The sequence below is a fragment of the Sinocyclocheilus grahami genome, unplaced genomic scaffold, assembly GCF_001515645.1.
Source record: "Sinocyclocheilus grahami isolate Dianchi unplaced genomic scaffold, SAMN03320097.WGS_v1.1 scaffold1459.1, whole genome shotgun sequence".
Taxonomy (NCBI): domain Eukaryota; kingdom Metazoa; phylum Chordata; class Actinopteri; order Cypriniformes; family Cyprinidae; genus Sinocyclocheilus; species Sinocyclocheilus grahami.
This window is the reverse complement of record NW_015506638.1, coordinates 179,427-204,839: the sequence shown is the minus strand read 5'-3', so window position 1 is coordinate 204,839 and position 25,413 is coordinate 179,427. Positions and strand designations below refer to the sequence as shown.

General features: G+C 38.3%; 1 protein-coding gene across 3 annotated transcripts in view; it reads left to right on the top strand.

Moving 5' to 3' along the window:
• Nucleotides 1–25,413, top strand: part of LOC107570445 (cyclin-dependent kinase 2) — a 56,265-nt gene that overhangs the window by 8,233 nt on the left and 22,619 nt on the right. For 2 of the 3 annotated variants that reach the window (XM_016256676.1, XM_016256675.1), the window contains exon 5: nt 17,688–17,858. The exons of the other annotated variant lie outside the window; for it this stretch is intronic. In XM_016256676.1, coding sequence (XP_016112162.1) covers nt 17,688–17,858 — 171 coding nt within the window. The remainder of the gene's footprint in view (nt 1–17,687; nt 17,859–25,413) is intronic. 3 annotated transcript variants of the gene reach the window in all.

The window sequence follows — 25,413 nt, the reverse complement described above, 5'->3', positions numbered from 1 at the left end:
TAAACACTTTAATATTTAAACTGACAAGGCTTAAAACCCGTGAGAATGATAAACTTTATTGAGGAAGCAGCACTGGTCCGATTGTTCAGATAACGTTAGGTGATTAGTTAAACACTACATCCTGTTAACAGCAGGAAAGCTAATTGTATTCGCAGGTGAACATAAAATATGATACATACAACTGGTGAACCAGTCAATGTAATGCATATATCTTAATGGTCTGACATAACAATAAAATGCGACATATGATGAAGCGTCGTCTGGTTATATCACCTTGCGCCTGGCATTATGAAAACAATGTTTGGGATACCACGATCAAAACTTAGCATATAGACAGTTTGATGTTGAATATTCATCCAAATTATGGTGAAAACCAAATTATTTGTGTGTTAATATAACATTTGTGTGTTCAAAATGTAAAGAAATGCTTATTACTTCACTGGCCATCGGAGCGAACCAACCCCGTGACGTCACGAGGTGGTACTGCAAGATGGCGGCGCCCTTGCTCTAAAAGCTATAACAAAACATCCTTTTTTCTTTAAAATGATTACATTAATCATGTTTGTTATATATTTTTTAATCAAAGTGGATATCACTTTACTAAATAATGTTAACTTAATTGACTGCTTCACTTCCACTTTAAGCAGTTATGAGCAGCGGGCAGTGCAATATGTGTGAAATCTTTTATTTTTGTTATCACTATGGCCATTTGACTTATAGCAGTGTCCAGCGTTTCCTATACATTGAGTTATTTGTGGCGGCTCGTCACAATATCAAAACTGACCGCCACAAATAGATTTTCCAAAAGGCTTATACTTTGTTGAATAAAATGAGCGTTTCACGTTTCAAAATTAAAATGCATCGCGGGTGTTTTTATATGAATGTATCTTTGAAAAGAACCGACCATCTTCACAGAAAAGCTTCGATGTCATTTTCATTTCATCTTTCCTGTAATGCATGATAAAGTAGAGTTTGTGAGCAGCGCTTATTTGATTACAACCGTTACCAGGGAAACCGCTATATCTCCAGCTCCCAAAGCGCCTCCTGGTGGCAGAGAATTAATTTGCAGTCTGTGGGAAACACTGGTATCTGTCAGCAAACAAACAAAAAGCGTCCTTCAGAACTGTTTTGGGCTACTACTACTACTACAGTAGCTACTGTTACTATTACTATCTTGTACCCTCTAATAATCATTTGCTCAAACTCAGTTTTATGAGATGAATGAGAAAAAAAAAGAAAATCGGCCAAACATATCGGCCAAAAAATATATCTTATTTCGCCATCATAGATCGGCCATGGCTGCCCTGATTTCTAAATATCGGCATCAAAGAATCAATGTCACATATATTACAGTGTGCAACACGTGTGTCGTAAACAGTTTGTGGTAATATAAATGAATTAAACTGGTAAACAGTGTCTGCGACAAATACTAATACAATGTAACAATTTAACAATGCAAATTACACTAAACTTACTTTGTCCATCACTCATACAATGTCCCTATAATGCGAGCAATCGAGTGAGCTCTCCAGTCAGAACTGCTGATGCAACTCTCTGGCCAGACGAAACCAGTATGGCATGGTTTAATTCCAGGCTGCAACACAGGTCAGATTGTGCAGAGGACTTGTCTGGTTCCTGTGGTCTTGTGCAGATGGTCGTCGAGGTGATGAGGTCTTCGCAGGGGATCTGTCTCTGGGATGCATCTAGTTGACATGGTCTCTGTTGACATTCAGGGCTGTAGAGGTCGTCTCTAGGTGCTGATACACCATCTGATCTGGATACGGACTGGATCCGTATGGCTACGGTGACCTCGGAATAAGAATGAAAGAGACTAATATTAGCCTAGATGCCACACTACCGGAGAAAGCAGTAGTTCTTAAAAGCTGAAGAATTCCAAAGGAACTCCATTATTTTTACAGGAAATACAACAAAGAATATCGTTTACATGTAGCGCATCAATTCTGCATGTTATGTAAGACTCTCGCTCTTTGCTCACAGTGAGAGAAAGTGACGGCGAGTCGTGCGCCTTCACACTAGAGCTTACGTTACGCCAAATACACAAACACGGGTGTATCACAGATCACAAATATCACAGATCGCTTGGCGGAGAGTGAAACTCTGAAGCGCTCAGTCAGAGTGTTCTGTGAGTGAAAATATATCTGTACTAATCATATACTTCAGCCTCCAACTCGCACACTGGCGAGTAAAATCTGAGAATTTATTAGCCATTGGCTGATATTATACATAATTTAGTCTCCCAGAGTGAAGATTTAGTTGCATATGCGAGTGATTTACTCTCAAAATAGAGGGTTGTATTTATTTATTTTTTGTGGGTTTCATGCTGTCCGCTAAGGCATAGGACACACACAGGCTTTCCTCCTCACCAGCGACATAAAACACCATGTGTCTACACCTCGTCGAGGTGATGAGGTCTTCGCAGGGGATCTGTCTCTGGGATGCATCTAGTTGACATGGTCTCTGTTGACATTCAGGGCTGTAGAGGTCGTCTCTAGGTGCTGATACACCATCTGATCTGGATACGGACTGGATCCGTATGGCTACGGTGACCTCGGAATAAGAATGAAAGAGACTAATATTAGCCTAGATGCCATTCTTCTTACATAACGAGTACATTGGGTGTTATGGGAAGTGTTCCCGGTTCTGGTTGACCTAATTAATGCAGCCTAAAAATCGTTTAACGTATTTGAATATTTGAAATTTGATAGTGTATTATGTGTATGCCAGGTTAAAGAGATGAGTCTTTAATCTAGATTTAAAACCGATCGATCTTCAAGTCGAACACACCTCTTTACTCTTGCGTGTCACGTGACCGTGTAATCGCAGCCTCTGCGATTGAAAAATCGTGTTATTTCATATCGCGATATTATCGCAAATGCAATTAATCGTTCAGCCCTAATTTAAACTGACAGTGTTTATGCCTCCCGGACAATGCTAGGTAGATTGTTCCAGAGTTTGGGCTCTAAATAGGAAAAGGATCTGACACCAGCAGTTGATTTTGTTATTCTGGGTATTAAATGGCCAGAGTTTTGAGATTGCAGCGGATGTGAAGGATTATAAAGAGATCTGAACTCGCTCAAGTACTGAGGAGCTAAACCATTCAGGGCTTTTTAAGTAATTAGCAAGATTTTAAAATGTATTTGATGTTTAATAGGGAGCCAGTGCAGAGTTGACGGAACCAGGCTGACATGGTCGTACTTCATGGTTCTAGTAAGAACTCTAGCTGCTGCATTTTGGACCAGCTAGAGTTTGTTTATTAAAGGGGTCATATGATGTTGCTAAAAACAACATTATTTTGTGTATTTGGTGTAATGAAATGTGTTTATGCGGTTTAAGGTAAAAAAAACACACATTATTTTCCACATACTGTACATTATTTTTTTCTCCTCTATGCCCCGCCTTTCTGAAACGCATCGATTTTTACAAAGCTCATCGGTCTGAAAAGCGAGGTGTGCTCTGATTGGCCAGCTATCCAGTGCGTTGTGACTGGCCGAATACCTCAAGCGTGTGACGGAAATATTACGCCCCTTACCATACTGTGCTGACACTCGGAGTATGTGGCAAGGTATAAAGAGTATTACTGATTATAAGAGCAACTCTGTCTGTCCCAATGATGATGTAGCACTGACTAACGAGCTTAACACCTTTTTCGCTCGATTTGAAGTGGATAACACCACAACAGATTAGAGATCGACCGATATATTGATTTTCCAATATTTTTCCAGATATTTAAGCATTTTACAATAATCGGATATCGGTTTTGTAATATCGGATTCACAGATAAATGCCACCATCTTGTGGATGTTTTGAGAATTGCGCGCAGGATCGCCATTGCACCACGGCGTCTGAGGGGAGAGGAGACAACAATAACGGCGTGCACAGGTACTTGATTTACTGTAGTTAGTAAACTTTATTTAACATAACAGCCATTAATGCACAAATTGGATGTATTACATAAATGCCTGATATGCAGTTTATGCAGCTTGGCATAAGAAATAGAGACAAACTCACGGAGTCACATAAGATAATCCGTCAAGTCCTGTCCCAATAAAGACGACATGCCAGTTGAGAAATGCAGTAAAATACAATGTTTTGTTTGTTATATTTCAATATTCCAGAGAATATTATTCAGTGAATTAACATTATCCAGTGAATTATTCTTCACTCTTTAGCCTATTAAACAGCTTATAAACCTACTAAAACTGTAGTTTAAAATGAAGTTGATATGACTCCTTTATTTATTTTCTCCATTTAAAAACATTAGACCTTCTACATTTATTTTGCTTATTGTTAATATTAGTGTTGCTGCTGATGCTTTAAATAAAATGTTTTTTTTTTATTGTAATATGAAGATTAAATTTAACTGGTAATTTTCAACACTTTTTTTTTTTTTTTTTTTAAGATGGCTGAAAGGAGGGAAAACCAAAGTGAAGTATGGACTTATGTACGTCATTTATTTGCTTTATAACAGTAAATATATATCGGTTCTGCATATGGGTTATCGGGCATATAAACACGCAAATAATTGGTATCGGTATCGGTTATAAAATATCCATATCGGTCGACCACTACAACAGATACAACAATTACTGCAGCAGAGGATGAACAGGCGCTTGCACTAAGTACACATGAGGTACAGTGTGCATTGAGGAGGCTTAATCCACGGAAAGCTACAGGCCCAGATGAAGTCTCAGGACGGGTACTTAAAGAATGTGCTGGAGATTTAGCGGGGGTATTTACAAGCATCTTTAACCTGTCTTTATTGCAGGCAAGAGACACCAAGTGCTTGAAATCAGCAATTATTGTTCCAGTACCAAAGAAAACAAACATTAGTACCTTGAATGACTATCGTCCAGTTGCATTAACTCCAGTAATAATGAAGTGCTTTGAAAGACTGATTCTCTCACACATTAAGACTGCTATTTTAATACTGTCATACCCAGCATGCTTATTCTTAAACTTCATGACTTAGGACTCCGTTCATTATAATGTAACGTGTGAGAGAAAGCGACGGCGAGTCGTGTGCCTTCCCACTAGAGTTTACGTTACGCCAAATACACAAACACAGGTGCGATGCGCATCCATTCAAATGAACTGAAAAATATCACAGATCGCTTGACGGAGAGTGAAACTCTGAAGTGCTCAGTCAGAGTGTTCTGTGAGTGAAAATATATCTGTGCTAATCATATACTCAGCCTCCAACTCACACACTGGCGAGTAAAATCTGAGAATTTATTAGCCATTGGCTAATATTAGACATAATTTAGTCGCCCAGAGTGAAGATTTAGTCGCATATGCGAGTGATTTACTCACAATGTAGAGGTTTGGCTTTGGGAGAGCACAGCAGCTGGAATATGCTCCAGTGTTTATCAATGGGGACGGAGTGGAGAGAGTGTCCAGTTTCAAGTTTTTTGGCACATTACATCTCCGAGGACATTACTTGGTCCACAAATATCACGACATTGGAAAAGAAAGCTCAGCAAAGATTGTTTTTCTTAAGGACATTAAGGAAAATTTGTTTGCCTCAACAGATGCTGATCACTTTTTATCAGTGTACTATAGAAAGCATTCTAACATATTGCATTTCTGTATGGCTTTCAAGCTGTACAGTTAATGATAGGAAAGCACTCCAGAGGGTTGTCTTGCGAGCACAGAGGATAATCGAAGTTGAACTACCAGCATTAGAAGATATCTATAGGTCACGCTGTCTAGCAAAGGCTATCAGCATCTGTAAGGACTCTACACATCCATGCCACCACATGTTTGAGCTACTGCCGTCTGGTAGGCGCTATAAGACATTTTATTCCCGTACTTCACGTTTGAGGAACAGTTTTATTCCCAGAGCCGTTAATGCTCTGAATCAAGCTAACAATTTTTTTTTAGAGTTGTAATAGTAGTTTAATAAGTTTTGTGGGTCATTGATTGATTTATAGTATTGCTTATTAAGTGTGTTGTGACTGATATATTAGATTGTTACTTTTATTTATTTTTTTATTTTTTTTTACTGCATTTAGTGTGGAGTTTGCATGTGAAATTTTGTTGGTGGGTACAATGAAATTTGTATGCATACAATAACAATAAAGAAATTCAATACTGTGATGCCCTGTCCGGCCGGAGCAACGAGACAAAAACATTAAAACCCATTATAAACGAGGCATTTGTTGCATTCAGTGGGGACATAATTACGGATTATAATGACTTATACTGTCTTTTTACGTGTCGTGTTGCATCGCGTCACGTAAACATAAAACCATGTCTGTGTTTGTGATCTGAGAAATGACAAACAACAAGCGCTACTCTACACTGCTCAAAACTTGCGTTTGAATCATCAGTGGCAAATCCTTTAAATATGTAAACGTATTTACAGTCTGTGAGTCAGAACAGTCGGCATTGTAGTCTACTCTCCCAGGATCAGGAAACAGTCCTCCATAAAATGCGCTGCACACATCTGAATATTTGGGTTGAATTGTTCTGGAACAGTGTTGTAAATACAACTTAACCACTGATTTCTAGTTGTGTCCTCTTTTGAAAGGCCAAACTAAGTATTTTTACTTTCACAATGAGACACACAGCGTCACTCATGGCGGGCTTGAGAACGGTGCGGCCGGCGAATTTTGACGAAGGAGCGACCGGCAGCTTATAGTGAGCAGAGGCCAGTTTGAGTGAGCGGAGGCCGGAGGGCTAGAGTGAGCGGAGGCGGGCGGACTTGCGGCAACCACATGTGACGACCCCGGGCTGGACTCCGCTTCGTCCACGGTGAAAGCCGATCCGGCGATCCACAGCGCAAAGTTGATGTATTTCCTCAGCGACCAGCACGGATCACATCCAGGCATGATGAAGCGGATATTGTCCTGTTTTGGAAGGCCAGACAAAGTAGTTTCGCTTTCACAACAAAACACACAGCGCCTTCACGACATGGGGGCGGCGGCAACAACAACAATACTACAGCGAGAATAAAAGTTATGCCGCCTTTCTTTGTGTGAACATTTGGGCGGCATTATGCAAATCTTCCCACATCGGGACGTAGACATGTGGGGGAGTGTTAGAACGAGCCATTTTAGGTAGGCGTGATTGACTCTGAACTTTTATAAAGAATATCTCTTTGGATTTGAGACTTTAGTCTTTGCAACTTTACAGATCTTCTTTATGCACCAAGAGCTTGTAACACTCCAAAGAGAAAGGACAAATTTAAATCGCATCATATGACCCCTTTAAAGGGGTCCTATTATGCTTTTTCACTTTTCCAAATTTAGTCAGTGTGTAGTGTGTATGTTTGGGCATAAAAAAGATCTTCAAACGTACAAATTTCAAAATCCACTCCAAAGGGAGATATTTCGTTTTTAAAAAATCCCTTTTCAAGAACTACAACGAACGGCTCGTTTGGACTACAGCGTTTGTTTTCCGGGTTTTGTGATATCACAAAGCGGCCCATTAGAATATCATTAAAATAATTCACATTCTAATGGTTGGGGGGTGGGGAGGGGCGAGGTCGTGGTTAGAATGCTTGGTTGAGTGCATCAGACAAGACGACGACGAAGAAGTGCGGCTGTAGCCTCAAGTTTTCGCAAGTTATTACACATGCACATGAATAATTATGTATGTAAATATGTATGATACAATTATGAAAACGTTTTATAATAAATTGCTGACAGTACAATACTGGACAATGATGTAATCTGCAGTGTTTCCCATACATTGAGTGCGGGTGTTTATATATCACTGAAGGAAATTGAATGTCATTGAATGGCCGATATTCTTTGTGTATATTATAGTACAGTACCAGTCTAAAGTTTGGACACTCCCATTTGTGTGTCCAAACAATTGACTGGTACTATATATAGAATACAGTGTAGCGGATCAGCTCATGGGGAAATATGAATAATTAACCATAACTAGTTATAATTAACTATTCATATTTTAGATCCACTGTAGATATTTAGCTGACCACTATATATATTCTGAACCCCATGTGGATTTACACAAACTAAGAAAGTCAAAAAGTGTTACTTTGTGCCCCGCTCTCCCCTACCTCTGTAAATAAATACAATATAAATTCACGTCTCTCACACTTTAATGCTCTTTGAATGTAACGTGTACGTTCCCTTGGAACTGGAATCATGGCGGAATTTCATATGAAGTCCACTTCACAGTGCACTTACGGTTGAATAAGACAACGCGTGAATGCTGCCTGAACAAGAACCTCCTTACTGAAGGGAAAGTGTTGACTGGTGTCACTATCTCACGAACGCGCCAGCGGATCTCCACGAAATTCGGGGGATCCCTTCAGCTCGAGGAGCCCTCTCGAACGCCACCCTCCGCGGATCGGTAGCCCCCCGGGATCGCTAGATCGGTTGGCGCCGGGCCGGGAATTTAACCACCCGTAACTCCCGAACCCACGCTATCCACGCGGGGGTGGTCTCATTCGAAAGAGGGCCTCCAGACGTACACTCGATTCGCGTTCGAGAGGATTCCTTGAGCTGAAAGACATCCCCCGAATTTGGTGCGGATTCGCCGTTACGGAGAAATGGCTGTTCAAAGTTTCAATGGTTTTCCGTTGACTTAAGCTTTAAAGGATTTCATCCAGGTCGCCAGTAGCAAACAATGGAGCGCGCTCTGCTGGACAAACTAAGTAGTTACACCATTTCAAGCATTTTATCTGCATTATATGTTCTGTAAAAACAAATTTCATATCGGCGGCATATTCGCCGATACTGATATATCGGCGACAGGCTCATATTGGCCGATAATATCGGCAAAACGATATATCGGTCAGGCTCTAGTATAAATAAATTCAACTGTATAACAGTTTCACTGCAATTCATGTTATAATGTTAGAATGAAATGACAATAAAAATAATACATATGCACTTATCGGTACATAGTAAATGCAGTTATTTTTAAGTGGTTGTTGACATCCTATCTAAATGTGGTTTAGCCAAAAAAACAATAACGTTACCACTCTAATATGTCTTGCAATATCCGTGCGTGCAAAGGTTCTGCGCGATCCTCTTGTTCAATATTCTCTGGGTCTGAATCCAGATATCAAATTGATATGGCAATATTGACGCCATCCTTATCTAAACCAGAGCAGATGGAACTTGCTGCTTTGGCAAGGGGCGGGGCAGTACTGAAACACCGTCTAAGCTGTTCGCCAAACACAATGCACTGGGACAGCTAACCAATCACATCACATTTCGTTTTTCGGAAAGCGGGCCTTCATCAAATACTACTACTAATCGAGCCGTTTGTGCCAGAATGGGGAGAAAGGTATTGTAATAATGTCAATTATGTAAAAAATAATGCGTTTTTCGAACCACAAAGCATGAGAGCATGTTCTAGTACACCCCCAAAACAAATTCAAGACATTGTAAAAGAGCATAATAGGAACCTTTTAAAGGGTTAGTTCACCCAAAAATGAAATTTAGCATGTGTTTTACTAGGGTTGGGTACCGAAACCCGGTACCAATATGGCACCGGTACCTATGTACTAGAACCGAATCCGAACGCAGATTTCGGTGCCATGCCTGAGCGATCGATTGAAATATTTGTCCTCCGGTTCTCTGAAACAGACGTAAGAAGCATCATCATTGGCACTGCACGGAAAAAATAATAATTTCCCGACTGAGAAAATGCACGTGAACTCAAGTTGGAAAGCTCTAATAATACAAATCCAACACATCTTTGTAGTAACGAGCGTGTCCATGTTGTTTTCACATTCCGACTTAAAAGCACAACTCGGGAAATGAGAGCATCTGAGGAGCAGTAATTACACTTGCTCTGATGGCAGCAAGTAGCCTTTACGTTAATTAAGCTAAACATGCTTAAATTAAAACGCCTAAAGCTAAACCTCCCTTGTATTCACATTTCTAAACCTGTTGTCCAACAAAAGAGAACATTATAACCTTTTTACTCTACAATACCAGTCAAATGCTTCCTTTTGTGATCAGATGAGGCTTCTTGTCACAGAATGAGGCAGAAAATATGTTCCGTATACAGGTGCATCTCAATAAATTAGAATGTCGTGGAAAAGTTCATTTATTTTAGTAATTCAACTCAAATTGTGAAACTTGTGTATTAAATAAATTCAGTGCACACAGACTGAAGTTGTTTAAGTCTTTGGTTCTTGTAATTGTGATGATTTTGGTTCACATTTAACAAAAACCCACCAATTCACTATCTCAACCAATTAGAATACTTCATAAGACCAATAAAAAAACATTTTTAGTGAATTGTTGGCCTTCTGGAATGTAAGGCCTCCGCGAATATTGCACAAATGAACGATTGAATCTCTGCATTCCACCGGAAAAACTAAAGACTCTCCTCCCCAGCTATCTGTGGTCGTAAAGAAGATCAATGATCAACAGGGTACCTAATTGTCTGGACCTGCTTCCGGTCAAGGCCTGGTCCTTATCCCTTAGGGGGATCTGAACTGCTTAAACCCTAACTATCACCAGGAGAGAAGAAACTCCCTCTGTCTGAAGACCCTTCAAGGACCAGATGTGCAGTGTAACGATGACCGGCTTCAGCATAAATAAACCAGCTAATAAACAACAGAACAAAGAACATGGTATCTGGAAATGTTCCAGTGACAGACTCGCCCGGACCCCATGACCGTTTAATGCATAAATTGATAATCCGATAAACAGAAAGCGACAGATTAAGAGCTCCCTGTCCAGCAGAAGGATGGCAGATCGGCACTCGTGACATGGGCATGACCTCAGGACATCTCCCCTGCATTCCAAAATAGGGACGCATCCTTTTACTACTTTCAGAAAAATGTGCATTTCTCCTGTCACAGACAAAGGGACATGATACTTACAACAGACAACAGATAATAATTTATGTAAAACTCAAACACTTCAGTTAAAACTTCGTAATCGTCAGAGATCTTCAAAGAACTTAAAGTCTTGCAAACTCAGATTTTTCAGCAGAACTGCTCAAGCCTCTGCGTCATCAAGAAACCAACCAATCATCCGAAGGACTTCCCCAAAGGGACGCCATCCTGACGTTATCTCAGTAACCAATCAGCAACAGAATTCCCTCAAGCAGCCAAACCAGGAAACTCAGCTTTTCAGCTGTCACCCAAAAACGCAAGTACAAACAAATAGGTGCTGAACCATTTAAGCAGTAAACGTAAGACAAACCACTGCTTTGTGATTTTCTCAGGTTGCAAGTAAGAGAACTGTAGCTAATATCTTGCTAAAACTTTGAGCTTTCCTCAGAACTCCGTTAACATAATTTTCCTTCTTCAGAACTGTATGTATGTGTGTGTGTGTATGTGTGTTTTAGCTTAGTTTAATGTAATCTAGAATAGCCAATAAATTCATGTTTCATTTATAAAGAATCATTGTCTGGTGTCGTATAATTTTAAAGTCAAACCTTGCCAAGATCACGTTACCTCGCTAGGAGCATACAAATTATCATAATTGTATTGACCTGTGGCCAAGGAAAATGCACAGTCAGATTGTTAAGATACACGGACATTAACGTCTCGCTGGACGACCGTTGATAAGGTGTAAACTATTACAATTTGAAATCAGTTCTAATCATGTTGACTTCGAATTTTCAGATTAGAGTCCGCTCAAAACCTGAATGAATTAATAATAATTAATTCCCTAAGAAAAGTAATCAGACATTACAGGAAAGTACATACCACAGTCAGCGGAAGTGAGAAAAAAGTGTTTATTACATTTGAAATATGGATATTTATCTTACAAAAACGCATGGAATCACTACAGGAGGCCTTTATTCACCCCCCGGAGACGTGTGAGGGACGTTTTATTATGGATGCGTGCACTTTATTTGACATCATCTGAACTGTTGACAACCAACACCGCTTACCCCCATTGAAAGGCTTGGAGGGGCCAGGACAATTTTTAATATAACTCAGATTGAATTCGTCTGAAAGAAGAAAGTCACATACACCTAGGATGCTTTTAGGGTGAGTAAAACACGGGCTAATTATCATTTTTGGGTGAACTAACCCTTTAAGTGCACAGAGCAACCACCCAATAAAGCATTACAATAATCTAACCTTGAGGTCATGAATGCACGAGTTACTGTTTCTGCATTTGACATTGAGAGCATAGGTTGTAATTTAGATATATTTTTAAGATAGAAAAATTAGGTTTTACAAATGCTAGAAACAAGGTTTACAAAGGAAAGATTGCTAGGTTCCTAACTGATGACGAAGAATTAACAGAGTAGCCATCAAGTGTTAGACATTGTTTTAGGTTATTACATGCAGAGGTTTTTGGTCCAATTAAAACTTCTGTTTTTTCAGAATTTAGCAGTAGGAAATACTAGTCATCCAGTTTTTTATATCAACTATGCGTTCCGTTAGTTTTGCAAATTGGTGTTTCATCAGGCCGTGAAGAAATATAGAGCTGAGTAGGGGTGGATTATATGACCAAAATCTTACTTCACGGTATGAGAAATTTTATTTCACGATAACGATATATATCTCGATTATAGCTTTTTTTTTAATTAAAAATAAGAAAAAGAAGCAAATTACAAACACAATAGAACAAATATATATAAAATAAATTTCTAATTTATTCAGCTACAGTAGATTTATTTAACATGTAGTAAGAAATAAAATAAAGAAATTGAATAGTGTATAAATAAAACACTGCACAGTCTTCACGGTATCAATCAAACATGAACTGATTCTTATTAAAGATCCAAAAGTGATTCAGTCAGGTGCAGTGAGAGATTAACATTTAATAATGACAGACGGCAACAGGTAAATTAGGCTGCTGTCCCTTTAAGATCAACTGCACAGATCCAATATACTGATACACATTTGTTTTCACCCAACTCTTTACGATTATTTAACACATAAACGACTGTGTTTACGTGAATACTCCACACAAAGAGATCTGTTTTCGCGATTGGATGCTGTCTGAGAGGCGCTTTCAGTGCACACGCTTCGGCTGTTTGTCAGTCAGCGCGAGAAGTGGATTGAGTAATTTTTCACTGCTTATTGCGTTTAATATCTTTATTAAACATCACGCACATCCCAAATTCGTGATTACATGCTGTCAGAGAGAGGCGCTTTCTGAGTGTGTGTGTCAGTTAGTCCGAGAAGCATATTGAGTTATTTTTCACTGCTTATTGCACTTATTAACTCTGTCAGGTATGTCCCACTCTATTTCTCATTCATGATTTTCCGCGCCCCCGACCTCCCGCAGTATGCTATCCGAACCAATCAGAATGCAGTGCACCTAAATGGAGCACGAGAACAGACCGGGCGAGCATACAAATGCACATACACACTCTGTCTGTGGTGCGTATTTTTGTTGATCCATGTTAACGGATCAGAGCGTTTACACTGCACGCGATTGCGGTCCGGCAGTGTGCTCCAGGAGCAGTGCGTCTGCAACAATCATTCTGCATTCGTTTCCGCAGAGAGTCTATAGGCCCGGGTATACTTCACTCTCCGTGTTCCGTTCCGTCTCGCGCACAGCCGCGTCCGCACAGCTTTCAAAGTATACTCAACCGCGGACAGACAAGCTCGACACAGGCGCAAGTCTATTTCTGCTGTGCTGCACGCGCTGAATTAAAGTGACAGCGTATTATTTGCGGTAAAAATTAACATGGATTGACATGGAAATTTAGTAATTACACCATAAATGCATATAATTAAAGTCTACTGTTTCACAGTCAACACATGGCTTTTTGGCTAGATTTAAAAAAAGGAAAAGTGCATTTTTAGATAAACAAGGCAATAATAGATGGCACTCGTGGTGGTAATTAAACAAAGTTATATTTATTGAGTTTAAACGTGAATGTCTATGAAAGATTGTATTACTGTACTGTGATAAAAGAGAATCACAATGCTGAAAAAGCATTTTCAGAAACAACGTTTGGATTTGAAATCAATATAATGGATAAATGTTATGTTTGTGGTAAACAGCCGCGGATCAGGAGCGGACAGCAAACGCGTCCTGTGCGAAAGCAAAATGAGTCCGTGCTGCTTCTGCACCGCATACACATACTGTATACGCACTGCAGACGGAGTACGTGTGAACTTGGCGCAACAAATCTAGTTTACAATTCTAGTTTTAACATCTGAGGCAATGCCACAAAGAGCTCTATGACCAATGCATGGCAAAAAAAATCCCTGGACACGGGATTTTTTTTTTCTGCCATATGTCTATTCTAGAGACATTTTGTTACACCTTTACTTAGTGATTATTTTGCCTTATGTCTGTTCCAGAGACATGTTACAGGTATTTGATAAAGCTCTAATTGGGTTTCTTTTGAAATTCTTTTTCGAAATCCCAAAATTGATCAAAGAATAGGTAGATAGTTGTCAGCGTTCGCTCAAATTGTTTTGCTGAATCAGAAACAGAAACAGTAATAGATGAGGGCCAGCCAACGAGATTGCTGTTTGCGCATTAGCCCCGCCCACTACCAGAGAAACCAGCATATCTTCTGCTTGTTCTTAAAAGCTGAATAATTCTACATTAACGCCATTATTTTGACATGAAAATACAACAAAGAATATCGTTTACATGTAGCGCATCGATTCAGTGTGGTATGTAAGACTCTCTGCATGTTTGAGAAACAGCGCTATCAGCAAAGCGACGGCGAGTCGTGCTCCTTCACACTAGAGTTTACGGTGCATCAAATACAGGTATGCTGGGCATCCATTGAGATGAATTGGAAAAAGTACAGATCGCTTGATGAAGAGCAACTCTCAAGCATTCAGTCAGATTGTTCAGCGAGTAAAAATTGATCTGTTTCTAAACTTATAATTAGCCTCTAGCTCACACACGGGTAGGGATATGCCGGTATAAAATTTTCATGTTGTGATTAATTGCTAATGCTTTTATCACGGTATACGGTATTATTACGATATTGAAATTTAGTTTAAAAAAGTGCTGTCATAATACAGTATAACAGGTTTAATAACTTTTTTCTTATAACAAAAATAACTGAACATTTAAATGCAATAAAGCAATACATAAAAATGTGTAGCGAATCAGCTAATGGGGAAATATGAATAATTAATCATAACTAATTATAATTAATTATAAATATTTAGATCCGCTGTAGATATTTAGCTGACCTCTCAGGGTCAACTGTCTGTCAATTCTAAGAATGTTAATTTCCTGGTTAAGGGAAATAACTTTCTTACTGTACAATTCTACACAGAGCTTGTAGCATAAATCTGCATGATTAGGGACTCCAGTTATGAGCAAACAATGAACAACGTCAAGTGTGATACAAGTAAGACTTTATTAACTACATAAACACTTAAACTAGTCTAACATACTACATACACGCACACACACACGCATACAGTTGATATAGGAAAGGGTTAAAGTTTAACTCAGTAAAGAGGAGCGTTGTAGCTCACATCTTCTCAAAACCTAACAGAACCACCGACTTTGGGCGGGTCACATAGTGTGAGGCCTTTAAGGTCTCATTGTCCAATGAGAAAGGCCGGAATCCCAATTGGGAGTTTTGAGATACTGGGGAGTTTTTATGACCGTTTGTGTGAGGGCATGGTAATTTGCAAATGGAACTTGAATCGACATTACTAAAGATTTTCAGAACACTAATATATTACCTATGTACCAACATATAATATACACGCTCGTTTAGATCATCAGAAGGTGAATTCATAGATACTAAACATGGTAGGATTACATATAGGCAAGATGACAGGAATGAGTGTTTCCATCATAAGCCTGCATAAAACAGTATAAAATCTCAAAGACAACATACGCGATGACCTGAAGGATATGTGTGTTCATTCAAAGAAAGGTTTTCCTATGGATTAATTAGAGAAAAGTCCATTTCTACTGTGCATTGTGTCTCTTCCTATAAAAAGGCAGTGATTTTCCCTACTCGCATTCCATTAAATCGTAAATGTATCTGGTGGCAGGGTTGCCATGGTAACCAGGGTCCTGGACCTTGTTCACAGACAACTTGAAACCCAGTATGTTTATTGGGTGAGGGGTCTGTGAACGTTTGTTAATCTAATGAATAATTGATTTGTTAAATCAGATGAAAAATGGTGTGTCTGATTGGTCCAGACGCTACAAATGTATAAAGTTAAAAGTTTTACACCGAATAAAGTTCAAAAGAACTATAAAGACCAATAGGTATTACTTTACCTATTGGGTAACCTTAGTTAATGCATTAACATTCACAATGAGCAATAGCTACATTTGCTACAGAAGTTATTAATCTTTGTTAAAAAAAATACAAGTCTTAGTTCATGTTAGCTCATTAAATAACACCATTGCAAATTTCGATTTTAACAATGTGTTATTAAATATTGGAATACCTAAGAATCAGAAGAATTTTTCATTGGCAATTTGTTAACTAATGAATTAAATAATGTTAACTAATGAAGCCCTAATGTAAAGTGTGACCGAACAATAAAGAATCAAAACACTTTCAAACAGTATCTAGGGCATGTTGTAGTCCAAATTATAATATAAAAAAAGTTTGAAAATAAATAGCCTATTAAGTCTAAATATTAAGTATTTGGCGCTGTGATTAACATCATAGCAAATACACAAATCTGAATGGCTGTTTAAATCATTTAAACACGATTCAGAAACAGAAAGTAGTGCAGCTGCTTTGTTTACAGGGTTTCCGGGGTAACGGCTGCATTTCTGCAGTTTAGCGTCATCTGCTGTCAGAGAGGGAAAGTGCGCTTTCATCCAAAGCGTCTCTACCATGTTCCGCCATGCGCTTCTCGTCTGCGCTTGTTTACATCAGTGTGCGCACGCGTCTTTCACGCAGCATACAGCGGTGTTCTGCATTTTGACCAGTTGATGGGAAAAGTATTCTTAAAATGCATTCAAAATTCGGAATAATTTGTAATGTATAATTATTCACTATATTTAGAAGTGCCCACGATAACAATATCGTGCATATTTATTACCGTGATATATCGCATTACTGAATATCGGCACATGTCTACCGTGAATGCAGACAAATATCGGTAAATGCAACCCAAAACCCACAAAATAAAACATACCTGAACAAATGTACAGATTGTTCTGTCAGGACCACTATAGTCAAAGATGATTGACAATTAGCATATAGTTTGGATTGGCGGTATGGTTCTGTTCTGGGCAAGAACTCCCTGCGCATCCATGCAGCCTAGCATGGATGAGAGCAGGGAGAGCAGCAATAACCCCCCAGGGTAAACAGAACAGAACCAACCTAAATGTATTGCAGATATTGTTAAAGTTCAATCATTTTATGTACACATTTTAGAATTAGTCTGATTCAAATGAGAATCAGAAGGCTGAATCTCGATTGACAGAGGAGGAGTTGGGGATGGAGGAGGGTAATTAGCAATTGAGCAATGCAAAAACTGCTGATAATACTGATGGACCTTATATATGAATGCTTAGATAGGTGTCGTATTCCCATAGGTAGATGGGGGTCAGCTGATGCGAGCTTGACTAACGTGACCTGCCAGAACTAACGCTACGCTTGATATTTGTATAGCGCATTTCTCACACACTTGTTGTTAATAATAAATTACACTATAAAAATATGGTAGGCTTATGATGTTGTTAACAAATGCAGCTTGCATCTGTTAAACATCCAAGACAATGTAGTAATGGCCAAATGTTGGCTAAATAGTTTTTTCTTATATCTGTTGGTCTAATTGTCTTTCTGTATTTGTTCAGAGTTACCTGTTCCAGTTGCTCCAGGGACTGGCCTTCTGTCACTCTCATCGTGTTCTTCACAGGGACCTTAAACCCCAGAATCTCCTAATCAACGCTCAGGGTGAGATCAAACTGGCTGACTTTGGTCTGGCCAGAGCGTTTGGTGTACCTGTGCGGACTTACACACATGAGGTGAGAGGCAGAAACATGGTTCTAGATTTCTAAAGTATATGTTCAGTGTATTTCTACCTTAAATAAGATTAAATCAAGTGTAACACTGTGTCCTAACCAGGCACGATAAGATTCAGTGACAAGCAATTTATCTGTCCACAGCAGATGCGACACGGCTACAAGATGCAAAAAACAATAAAAAAAATTCACAACCAATCAGAAGAGCGAATGGACGGGCTCTTTTTGCAAGAACACTGCACTTGCAACTAAATGGTTAAGGACATAATCTAATTCATAAATATTAGATTATTTTAAAATGATTGAAAATACATACTGAGTGACTGATACAATCTTTGGAATACACTGTTGGTTCACATTGAGTTTACAGTTTTAAAGGGGTCATATGATGCTGCTAAAAAGAACATTATTTTGTGTATTTGGTGTAATGAAATGTGTTTATGCAGTTTAAAGTAAAAAAAACACATTATTTTCCACATACTGTACATTATTGTTTCTCCTCTATGCCCCGCCTTTTTGAAACGCGTCGATTTTTACAATACTCATCAGTCTGAAAAAGTGAGGTGTGCTGTGATTGGCCAGATATCCAGTGCGTTGTGATTGGCCGAATACCTCAAGCGTGAGAAGGAAATGTTACGCCCCTACTGTGATGGCGTGTTCCAGCCGGAGCGACAAGACAAAAACATTAAAACCCATTACAAATGAGGCATTTGTTGCATCCAGTGGGGACATAATTACTGAATATAATGACTTATACTGTCTTTTTACGCATTGCATTGCATTGCGCCGCGTAAACATAAAACCCTGTCTGCATTTGTGATCAGAGAAATGACAAACAACAAGTGCTACTCCACACTACCAAAAACTCGCGTTTGAATCATCAGTGGCAAATGATAAAAGAAAACGTACTTACATGAGTCAGAACTGCCGACATTTTAGTCTAACGTTACTCTCCCAGGATCAGTAAACAGTCCTCCATAAAATGTGCCGGCGATCCACAGCACTAAGTTGAAGTATTCCCTCAGCGACTAGCACAGATCAGCTCTAGGGCATGACGAAGTGGATATCGTCCTCTTTTGGAAGACCAAACAAGTAGTTTTCCACATTTTCGTCTTTACTTGTGGACGCTCGTTCACGATAGTATCATGACATGAGCGTGTGGCTTAACAAAACCTCCCTTGAATTGTCCCTCGTTCAGAAAGCAGTCTGGACTAAAATGATTTGCTCAGACATAAACAAATTTAGGTGTATAATGTGGCGCATTAACATCAAAAACAAAACGAATCCACTGCATCCTCAGTAGCTATGTTGGGAGAAAATGAAGACTTATGGGACTTACTCTTTTACATCCAACTACAAAACATCTACTTTGCTTACGAGTCATTGTTGTCGCTACAGCTGCTCAAGCGCAGAGAAAATGGCGGACAGCGTACATCTGGCTGAAGGCGGAAATATGCTAATACGTGACAGTTCGTCAGTGGGTGTGGACGGGGCCTGAGCACGGCTTGATAATTAAGACTGTTTACATTTTTAGGGGATTAAAAGAAAGGAGTAAATGGATTTTTATCATTGAAGGGTGGTTGTATCCACGCACTGGATACGAGAATACATTGTATGTGGCCAAATTTAATGGATTTAAACATTGTTTAATCACGCTGTAAAGTGAAACGTCACCAGGCTATTGGCGCCCTCTGCAGGTATTTGTTTTAAAACATAATGTACTTAAGTTGGTCATGTTCATATTATGTATAGGCATATTACATTGTATTTTAACAGTGTTGTTCAATACAATCATGTAATTTCTTGTTTTTGATATTTTATTTGAGCCAATTATTAATGCCTCATCGTTAGTTTATTAAAGCCTGGTTTTCACTTAGGTCTGTTTTTTACTAAAAAATATCAGATTACTCAGTTGTCAAAATAATCAGATTACTTGATTACCAAAATAATCATTAGTTACAGCCCTAGATTAGTTAAAATATTTCTTAATACAACTGCATTGTTTTACTTTTTGTAATTAAAAGACAAATATTTTGTCATTGAAAATTTCTTAAAAATAGTTTTAAAATATTGTCTTGTTCTAGTAAGTGTATTGTGACACCCCTAGTGTCGATAAGCGGTGATGTAGCTCATAATTTTCCAAGTGTATGATACAGCTTTCATTCTTCAGGTCAACCATACATTCATGAAAAAAATTCGAATAAAGAAAGCAATAATTTTGCCATAGTATCCTTTCAAATGTTAAAGTTGCCACAGTCATTGCATGCTTTGCATGTGCTGCCCTGCCCCCGGAAAAAAATTCAGGCTCAGGATTTTTTTTTTGCTTTAACCCGTGTATGAATATTCAAGAAATATATGTAATATATATAATTATATTTATATATAATATAAATCATATATAAATATGTATATTTACATGTAAATGTTTCTTACATATATACATGTGTGTGAATATTTATACATATAAATATACAAAGTACCCACACATTTTATGCAAACATTTATTTTAGATTTGATTAATCGCAAATCCTAATATACAGTAGCTCACAAAAGTGAGTATATCTTCTCAAGGGGACAATACTATAGAAATTAAACTTGGATATATTTTAGAGTAGTCAATGTGCTGCTTGTATAGCAGTACAGATTTACTGTCCTCTGAAAATAACTCAACATACAGCCATTGTCAAAATAGCTGGCAACAAAAGTGAGTACACCCTAAGTGATAACAGCTGTATGTCGTTTAACCATGCAAAGACACATGTCCTATTCATCATGTTCATGTTTTTGAACACTGTTTTGAATACTGCCCCAGACTGTGATTTCATCTGAGATGGGATGAAACTCCCCACACGTTTTCATTCCAGAACACATTTCCACAGTCCAGTGGCGGGGGCATGTACCCTGGTTCAACCACTGGTGTGGACTGGAGGCGCTTGCAAGTTTAGAGATTCGGGGTTTATATTGCTGGCATAGTTGGCATTCCTTACACATCCTCCAGACATCTTTTTGAATCTCAGGCCAATATGTTACCTCTAGTAACCTCCGTAATGTCTTCATATGCCAGAGATGCCCACTTAATGGACTGTCATGTGCATACTGCAGACACTGTTCACAGAGTTTAGTTGGCATGACAACTTGTAAACTCTGACCCCCATTCTTGTCAGTGGTACTTCTGAAGAGATGACCATTCTGGTTAACATAATGCACACGGAGCTTGTGTTACCATCCTTTACCTCATCCCACAAAGGTTGGAGAGTAACAGCTCACCGGCAAATCATATGGTACACTGTTTGCTTGCGAAAGGGCTATGGTCCCTTGGACTTCCTCCTCCAACCCCCATGACAACGTATCCGGAACTAGGTTACACTGACCCTTCCGATACCTCAAGATGAACTCAAAGATCTTCAGCCTAATCGCCCATCTCGCGAGACGGGATGAAGGTCGGGGTTAGTTGAAAACCCAGGTAAGAGCGGAATGATCTGTCATGATCACATCAAAACAACGGCCTTCTAGGTATTCACGCCATTTCTCCACAGCCCACACAATTGCCATGCATTCGTTCTCTGCTGTAGAATATGCCTTTTCAGCTCCTTGCAGAAGTCTTGAAGCATATGCTACGACACTTTCTCCCTGCTCTGACCCTTGAGTAAGGACAGCTCAGAGCCCGATGTTACTAGCATCAGTCTGCACTCGAAAGTCACAACTGAAATCAGGGGGTCGCAACACAGGGGCTTTCTGAAGAGCTTCTTTCAAGGTTTCAAAAGCTCACTGACACTCTGTGGTCCATTCACATCTAGCCTCTTTCTTCTTTAGAGCATGGAGAGGTGCTGCCTGTTCTGAGAAATGGGGAATAAAGCGATGGTACCAGCCCCTCTAATCCAAGAAAACGCTGAACTTCCTTCACCGTCTTGGGAATGGAGAAGTTTTTTATGGCTTCTACCTTGGAGGGTTCAGTCCTCACTCCCCCCTCTGAGACAACATGTCCAAGAAAATAAAGGGATTTTTGAAGGAGGTTACACTTCTTCAGGTTCGGCGTCAAACCTGCAGCCTCCAACTCAGCAAATAGCTGACGGAGATGTCTATAATGTTACTGGACATTGGTAGAATATATCACAATGTCGTCAATATAGACAAAACAAAACTTGTCAATGAAATTCCACAGGAGCTTTTGTTTATGGACAGGTGTTGGATATGCTTTTCTCCTTACCGGTATTTCGTCCTTAGTATTCATTCGATGGGTAATGCTGGAAGCACATCCTAATGAATCTGTGCACACCGTGGTTCATTCGAACAACAGTTGTTCTAGCTGTCGTTTTTGACTTCGTGAAACCTCAGCTGCATCAACCAGTTATTTTATCATTGTTCGGTTAGGATCACTCATCTGCATAGATGGAAGCGCTACGTGCAATCTAGTAGTGGAAGATAATACATCAGAAATTTAAAGCCGGCGGGAGCAGTGAAATAATGTGACTCCTCCTCTTCAGGGAGTACATAAGATGCGGCAGCAAAATCCAACTTAAAAATTTTCTAATGTGTGCTATATATGACCGTTGGCAAGAGAAAATGTTTGACCCTTACTGGACTGCAAAGACTCCCCTTCGTGCTTGATCTGATCCCAGAGAGACTCTTGGATCAAAGAATAAGAGCTCCCGGTGTCAATAAGTGCTTCCAGATGATGGTTACGAATATTCAAAGGCAACGTCAGAGTTGTCATGGGGGGTTGGTAAACCTCTGTATGTACAGCAATGTTATGGCTGTTGGAACGTCCTTGGCCTGGTTTTCCTCTTCCATGTAATGTTGCTTGGAATTGAATTCCAAACATCACAGAAGTGAATTCATTAAAAAAAATGAAAGTAAAAAAAAGTTATAGAAGTTTAAATTTACTGTTAAGAAAATGTACTGTAGTTTTTAATCCAAATTTGGCATAAAATTAAAGCCATTTGTTTAAATAAGTTGTGTTCCAAATTTGAAGTTGATAAAAAAAATTTAGGTTACTATGCAGTTTTGTTTAGGTGTTATACCACAAACAGCCACCAGGTGCCATCCAAACCCCATTGAATTTTTAAATGCATTTTTCTGTCTCAAATGCATAAATTTCTCTCTCAGTAAAATATATCCACCAAATAATAACTAGCAAATATGGAATCTTGAAACTCAGACCTTTCAGACGATGTGTATTTTGTCAAGATTCTAAAAAGTTTTGATTCCAAAAGACCGTAATACATTTTGTAATATGACACCCCGCACTAAGGGGGAGGAGCCCGCTAAAAGATTTTAAGGTCCATTTCTATGCTAAAACAATGTCCGATTTCAAAACGGTTTTCACAGGATGAATTTTGAGATTTTAAGCTTTCAAATGTGATCGGAAAAAAAGGAAACAAATAGAATTTTTGTGACTAAGGTCAGAGCTCCTGTTGTGGTGTATATGTTTTGAGGTGCACTCTTGTCATAAATTAATAATTTTTAACGACAAACAGAGGTAAAATATCTATTTAGGAGTCTTAGACCTTTCCAACGATATATAGTTTGTCACGATTCATCGATTTTATTTTATTATTTTACTATTCGATTTTTAAAAATCCTCGACTTCATTTTGCTCGTGTCAAAATACCAGAAGTGGTGCATTTCACGGACAAGAATCCATAAAACACATTATTAGACTGCTTCTCAATAATTAAGCATAATTGTGAATTCACAAATGCTACGATTTAATTAAATAATTATATGCGATGCAGTTCTAATACAGTATATGCGCTTTAATTATTTACATGCGTGTAGGTTAAGTATGTGCGTCACACAGTGGCTCCGTTCACAGTAGTTCCACAGGAACTGTTATCATTTACATGTGTGGAGCGCCTGCATGTTGTTGTGAGTTTGGGTTTATTATAATTATTATCATCTGGGAACGCACCATGCGCCATTTCCTCAGATTTGTAAGGTAAATCATTTATAAATCCACGCAAACACAGGAGAATACATAATTATCTAGCGGTTTCAAAATAAAAGCTCGAACCCTCACTCTTGAGTTTCCACGTTTTGATGTCCACATATTCTATTAATTGCAGTGGCTATAGCATTTCTGTCCTAAAGAAATGGCCAAATATTAAAGATTAAGTGGACATTTGAATGAAATGGTGCTTGGTCAATATTAAACAAGTATTAGATGTGCACAAGTACAGCAATGTGTAAAAATAATCATCAGGCCGTTGGCGCCCTCTGCAGGCCTTTGTTGTAATGCGTAATGTATATTAGCTCTATTGCAGGGATCCTCAAATCTGGCCCACAAGATCCACTTTCCTGCAGAGTTTAGCTCTAACCCTAATCAAACACACCTGAGCAAGCTAATCAATGTCTTCAGGATCATTAGAAAATCACAGGTAGGTGAGTTTGATCAGGGTTGGAGCTAAACTCTGCAGCGCATTGGCCTTCCAGGGCAAGATTTGAGGAACCCTGCTCTATTGTTTATAATACATTGTATTTTAACAGTTTTGTTCAATAAAACCATATGATTTCTTGCTTTTGATACTTTATTTGAACTAATTATTATTGCCTCATAGCTATTATATATTTAGTTTAAGTAATGTTAAAGGCTATTGTTCACTTACATCTATTTTTATTACCACAAAAAATTTATTATAATTATAGGGCCCTATAAAATCCGTTTTATTTCCAAATTCTTTTTTTTTTCATTTTCATTTTTCTAATGGTTAAATTACATTTTATTAATCAAAAAGCCTGTCTAATTAATTTAGTTTTATCTTTACCTAATTCTGTTTTCCATCATTTTCTGGATTCCATTTTAATGGTTCCAATACATTTTAATAATCGAAAGCATCTCCAATTAATTGATTTTATAAAAAAAATAAAAAAAAAGTTTTTTGTTTTTTTTCAGAAATACTGCACATTTACATTTTTCTCCTGATTAAATTCTGGTAAATAACATTTCTGTTAAATACTCCTTTAAAAAGTGTTTTTTGATTATAGTTTTATTATTAGTAGACTAGAACACGTGGATATGTTGTCATTCTTACACTATAATACTGAACTTTGACTTCAGTGATTTGGTCTATGAGATGGACACTTGCTTCTTGCACTCTATGTTGCACTTTACTTTTGCTTTAAAAAAAGGATTTCATTTGGTTTAATAAAATATAGTTTAATAAAATATTCTTATGTAAAATTGTAGATTTATTTGTGGGAAATTAATAGTTTAGATTAATCGATAAATTAGTCGATAGATTAATCGAAATAAAAATAGTCGTTAGTGGCAGCCCTAATAGTTTGTCATGATTAGATTAGGATTTAATTGTAATATATTGAAGAGAACTTAACTGACAGTGTTAGTTTTGTCAGCTATTTTCATTTTAGTCTTAATCTTAGTCCCAGGCTAAAATGTCCTTGTTAGTTTTTATCATATTTACTCAACCTTATCCTATTTAGTTTGTCAAGTTTTAGTCGACTAAAAGTCTCAACATTTTATTCTAGTTTTAGTCCAAGAAAACCTAAAGTATTTTAGTCTAGTTTTAGTCAATGAAATCTTGACATTTTAGCAATAAGA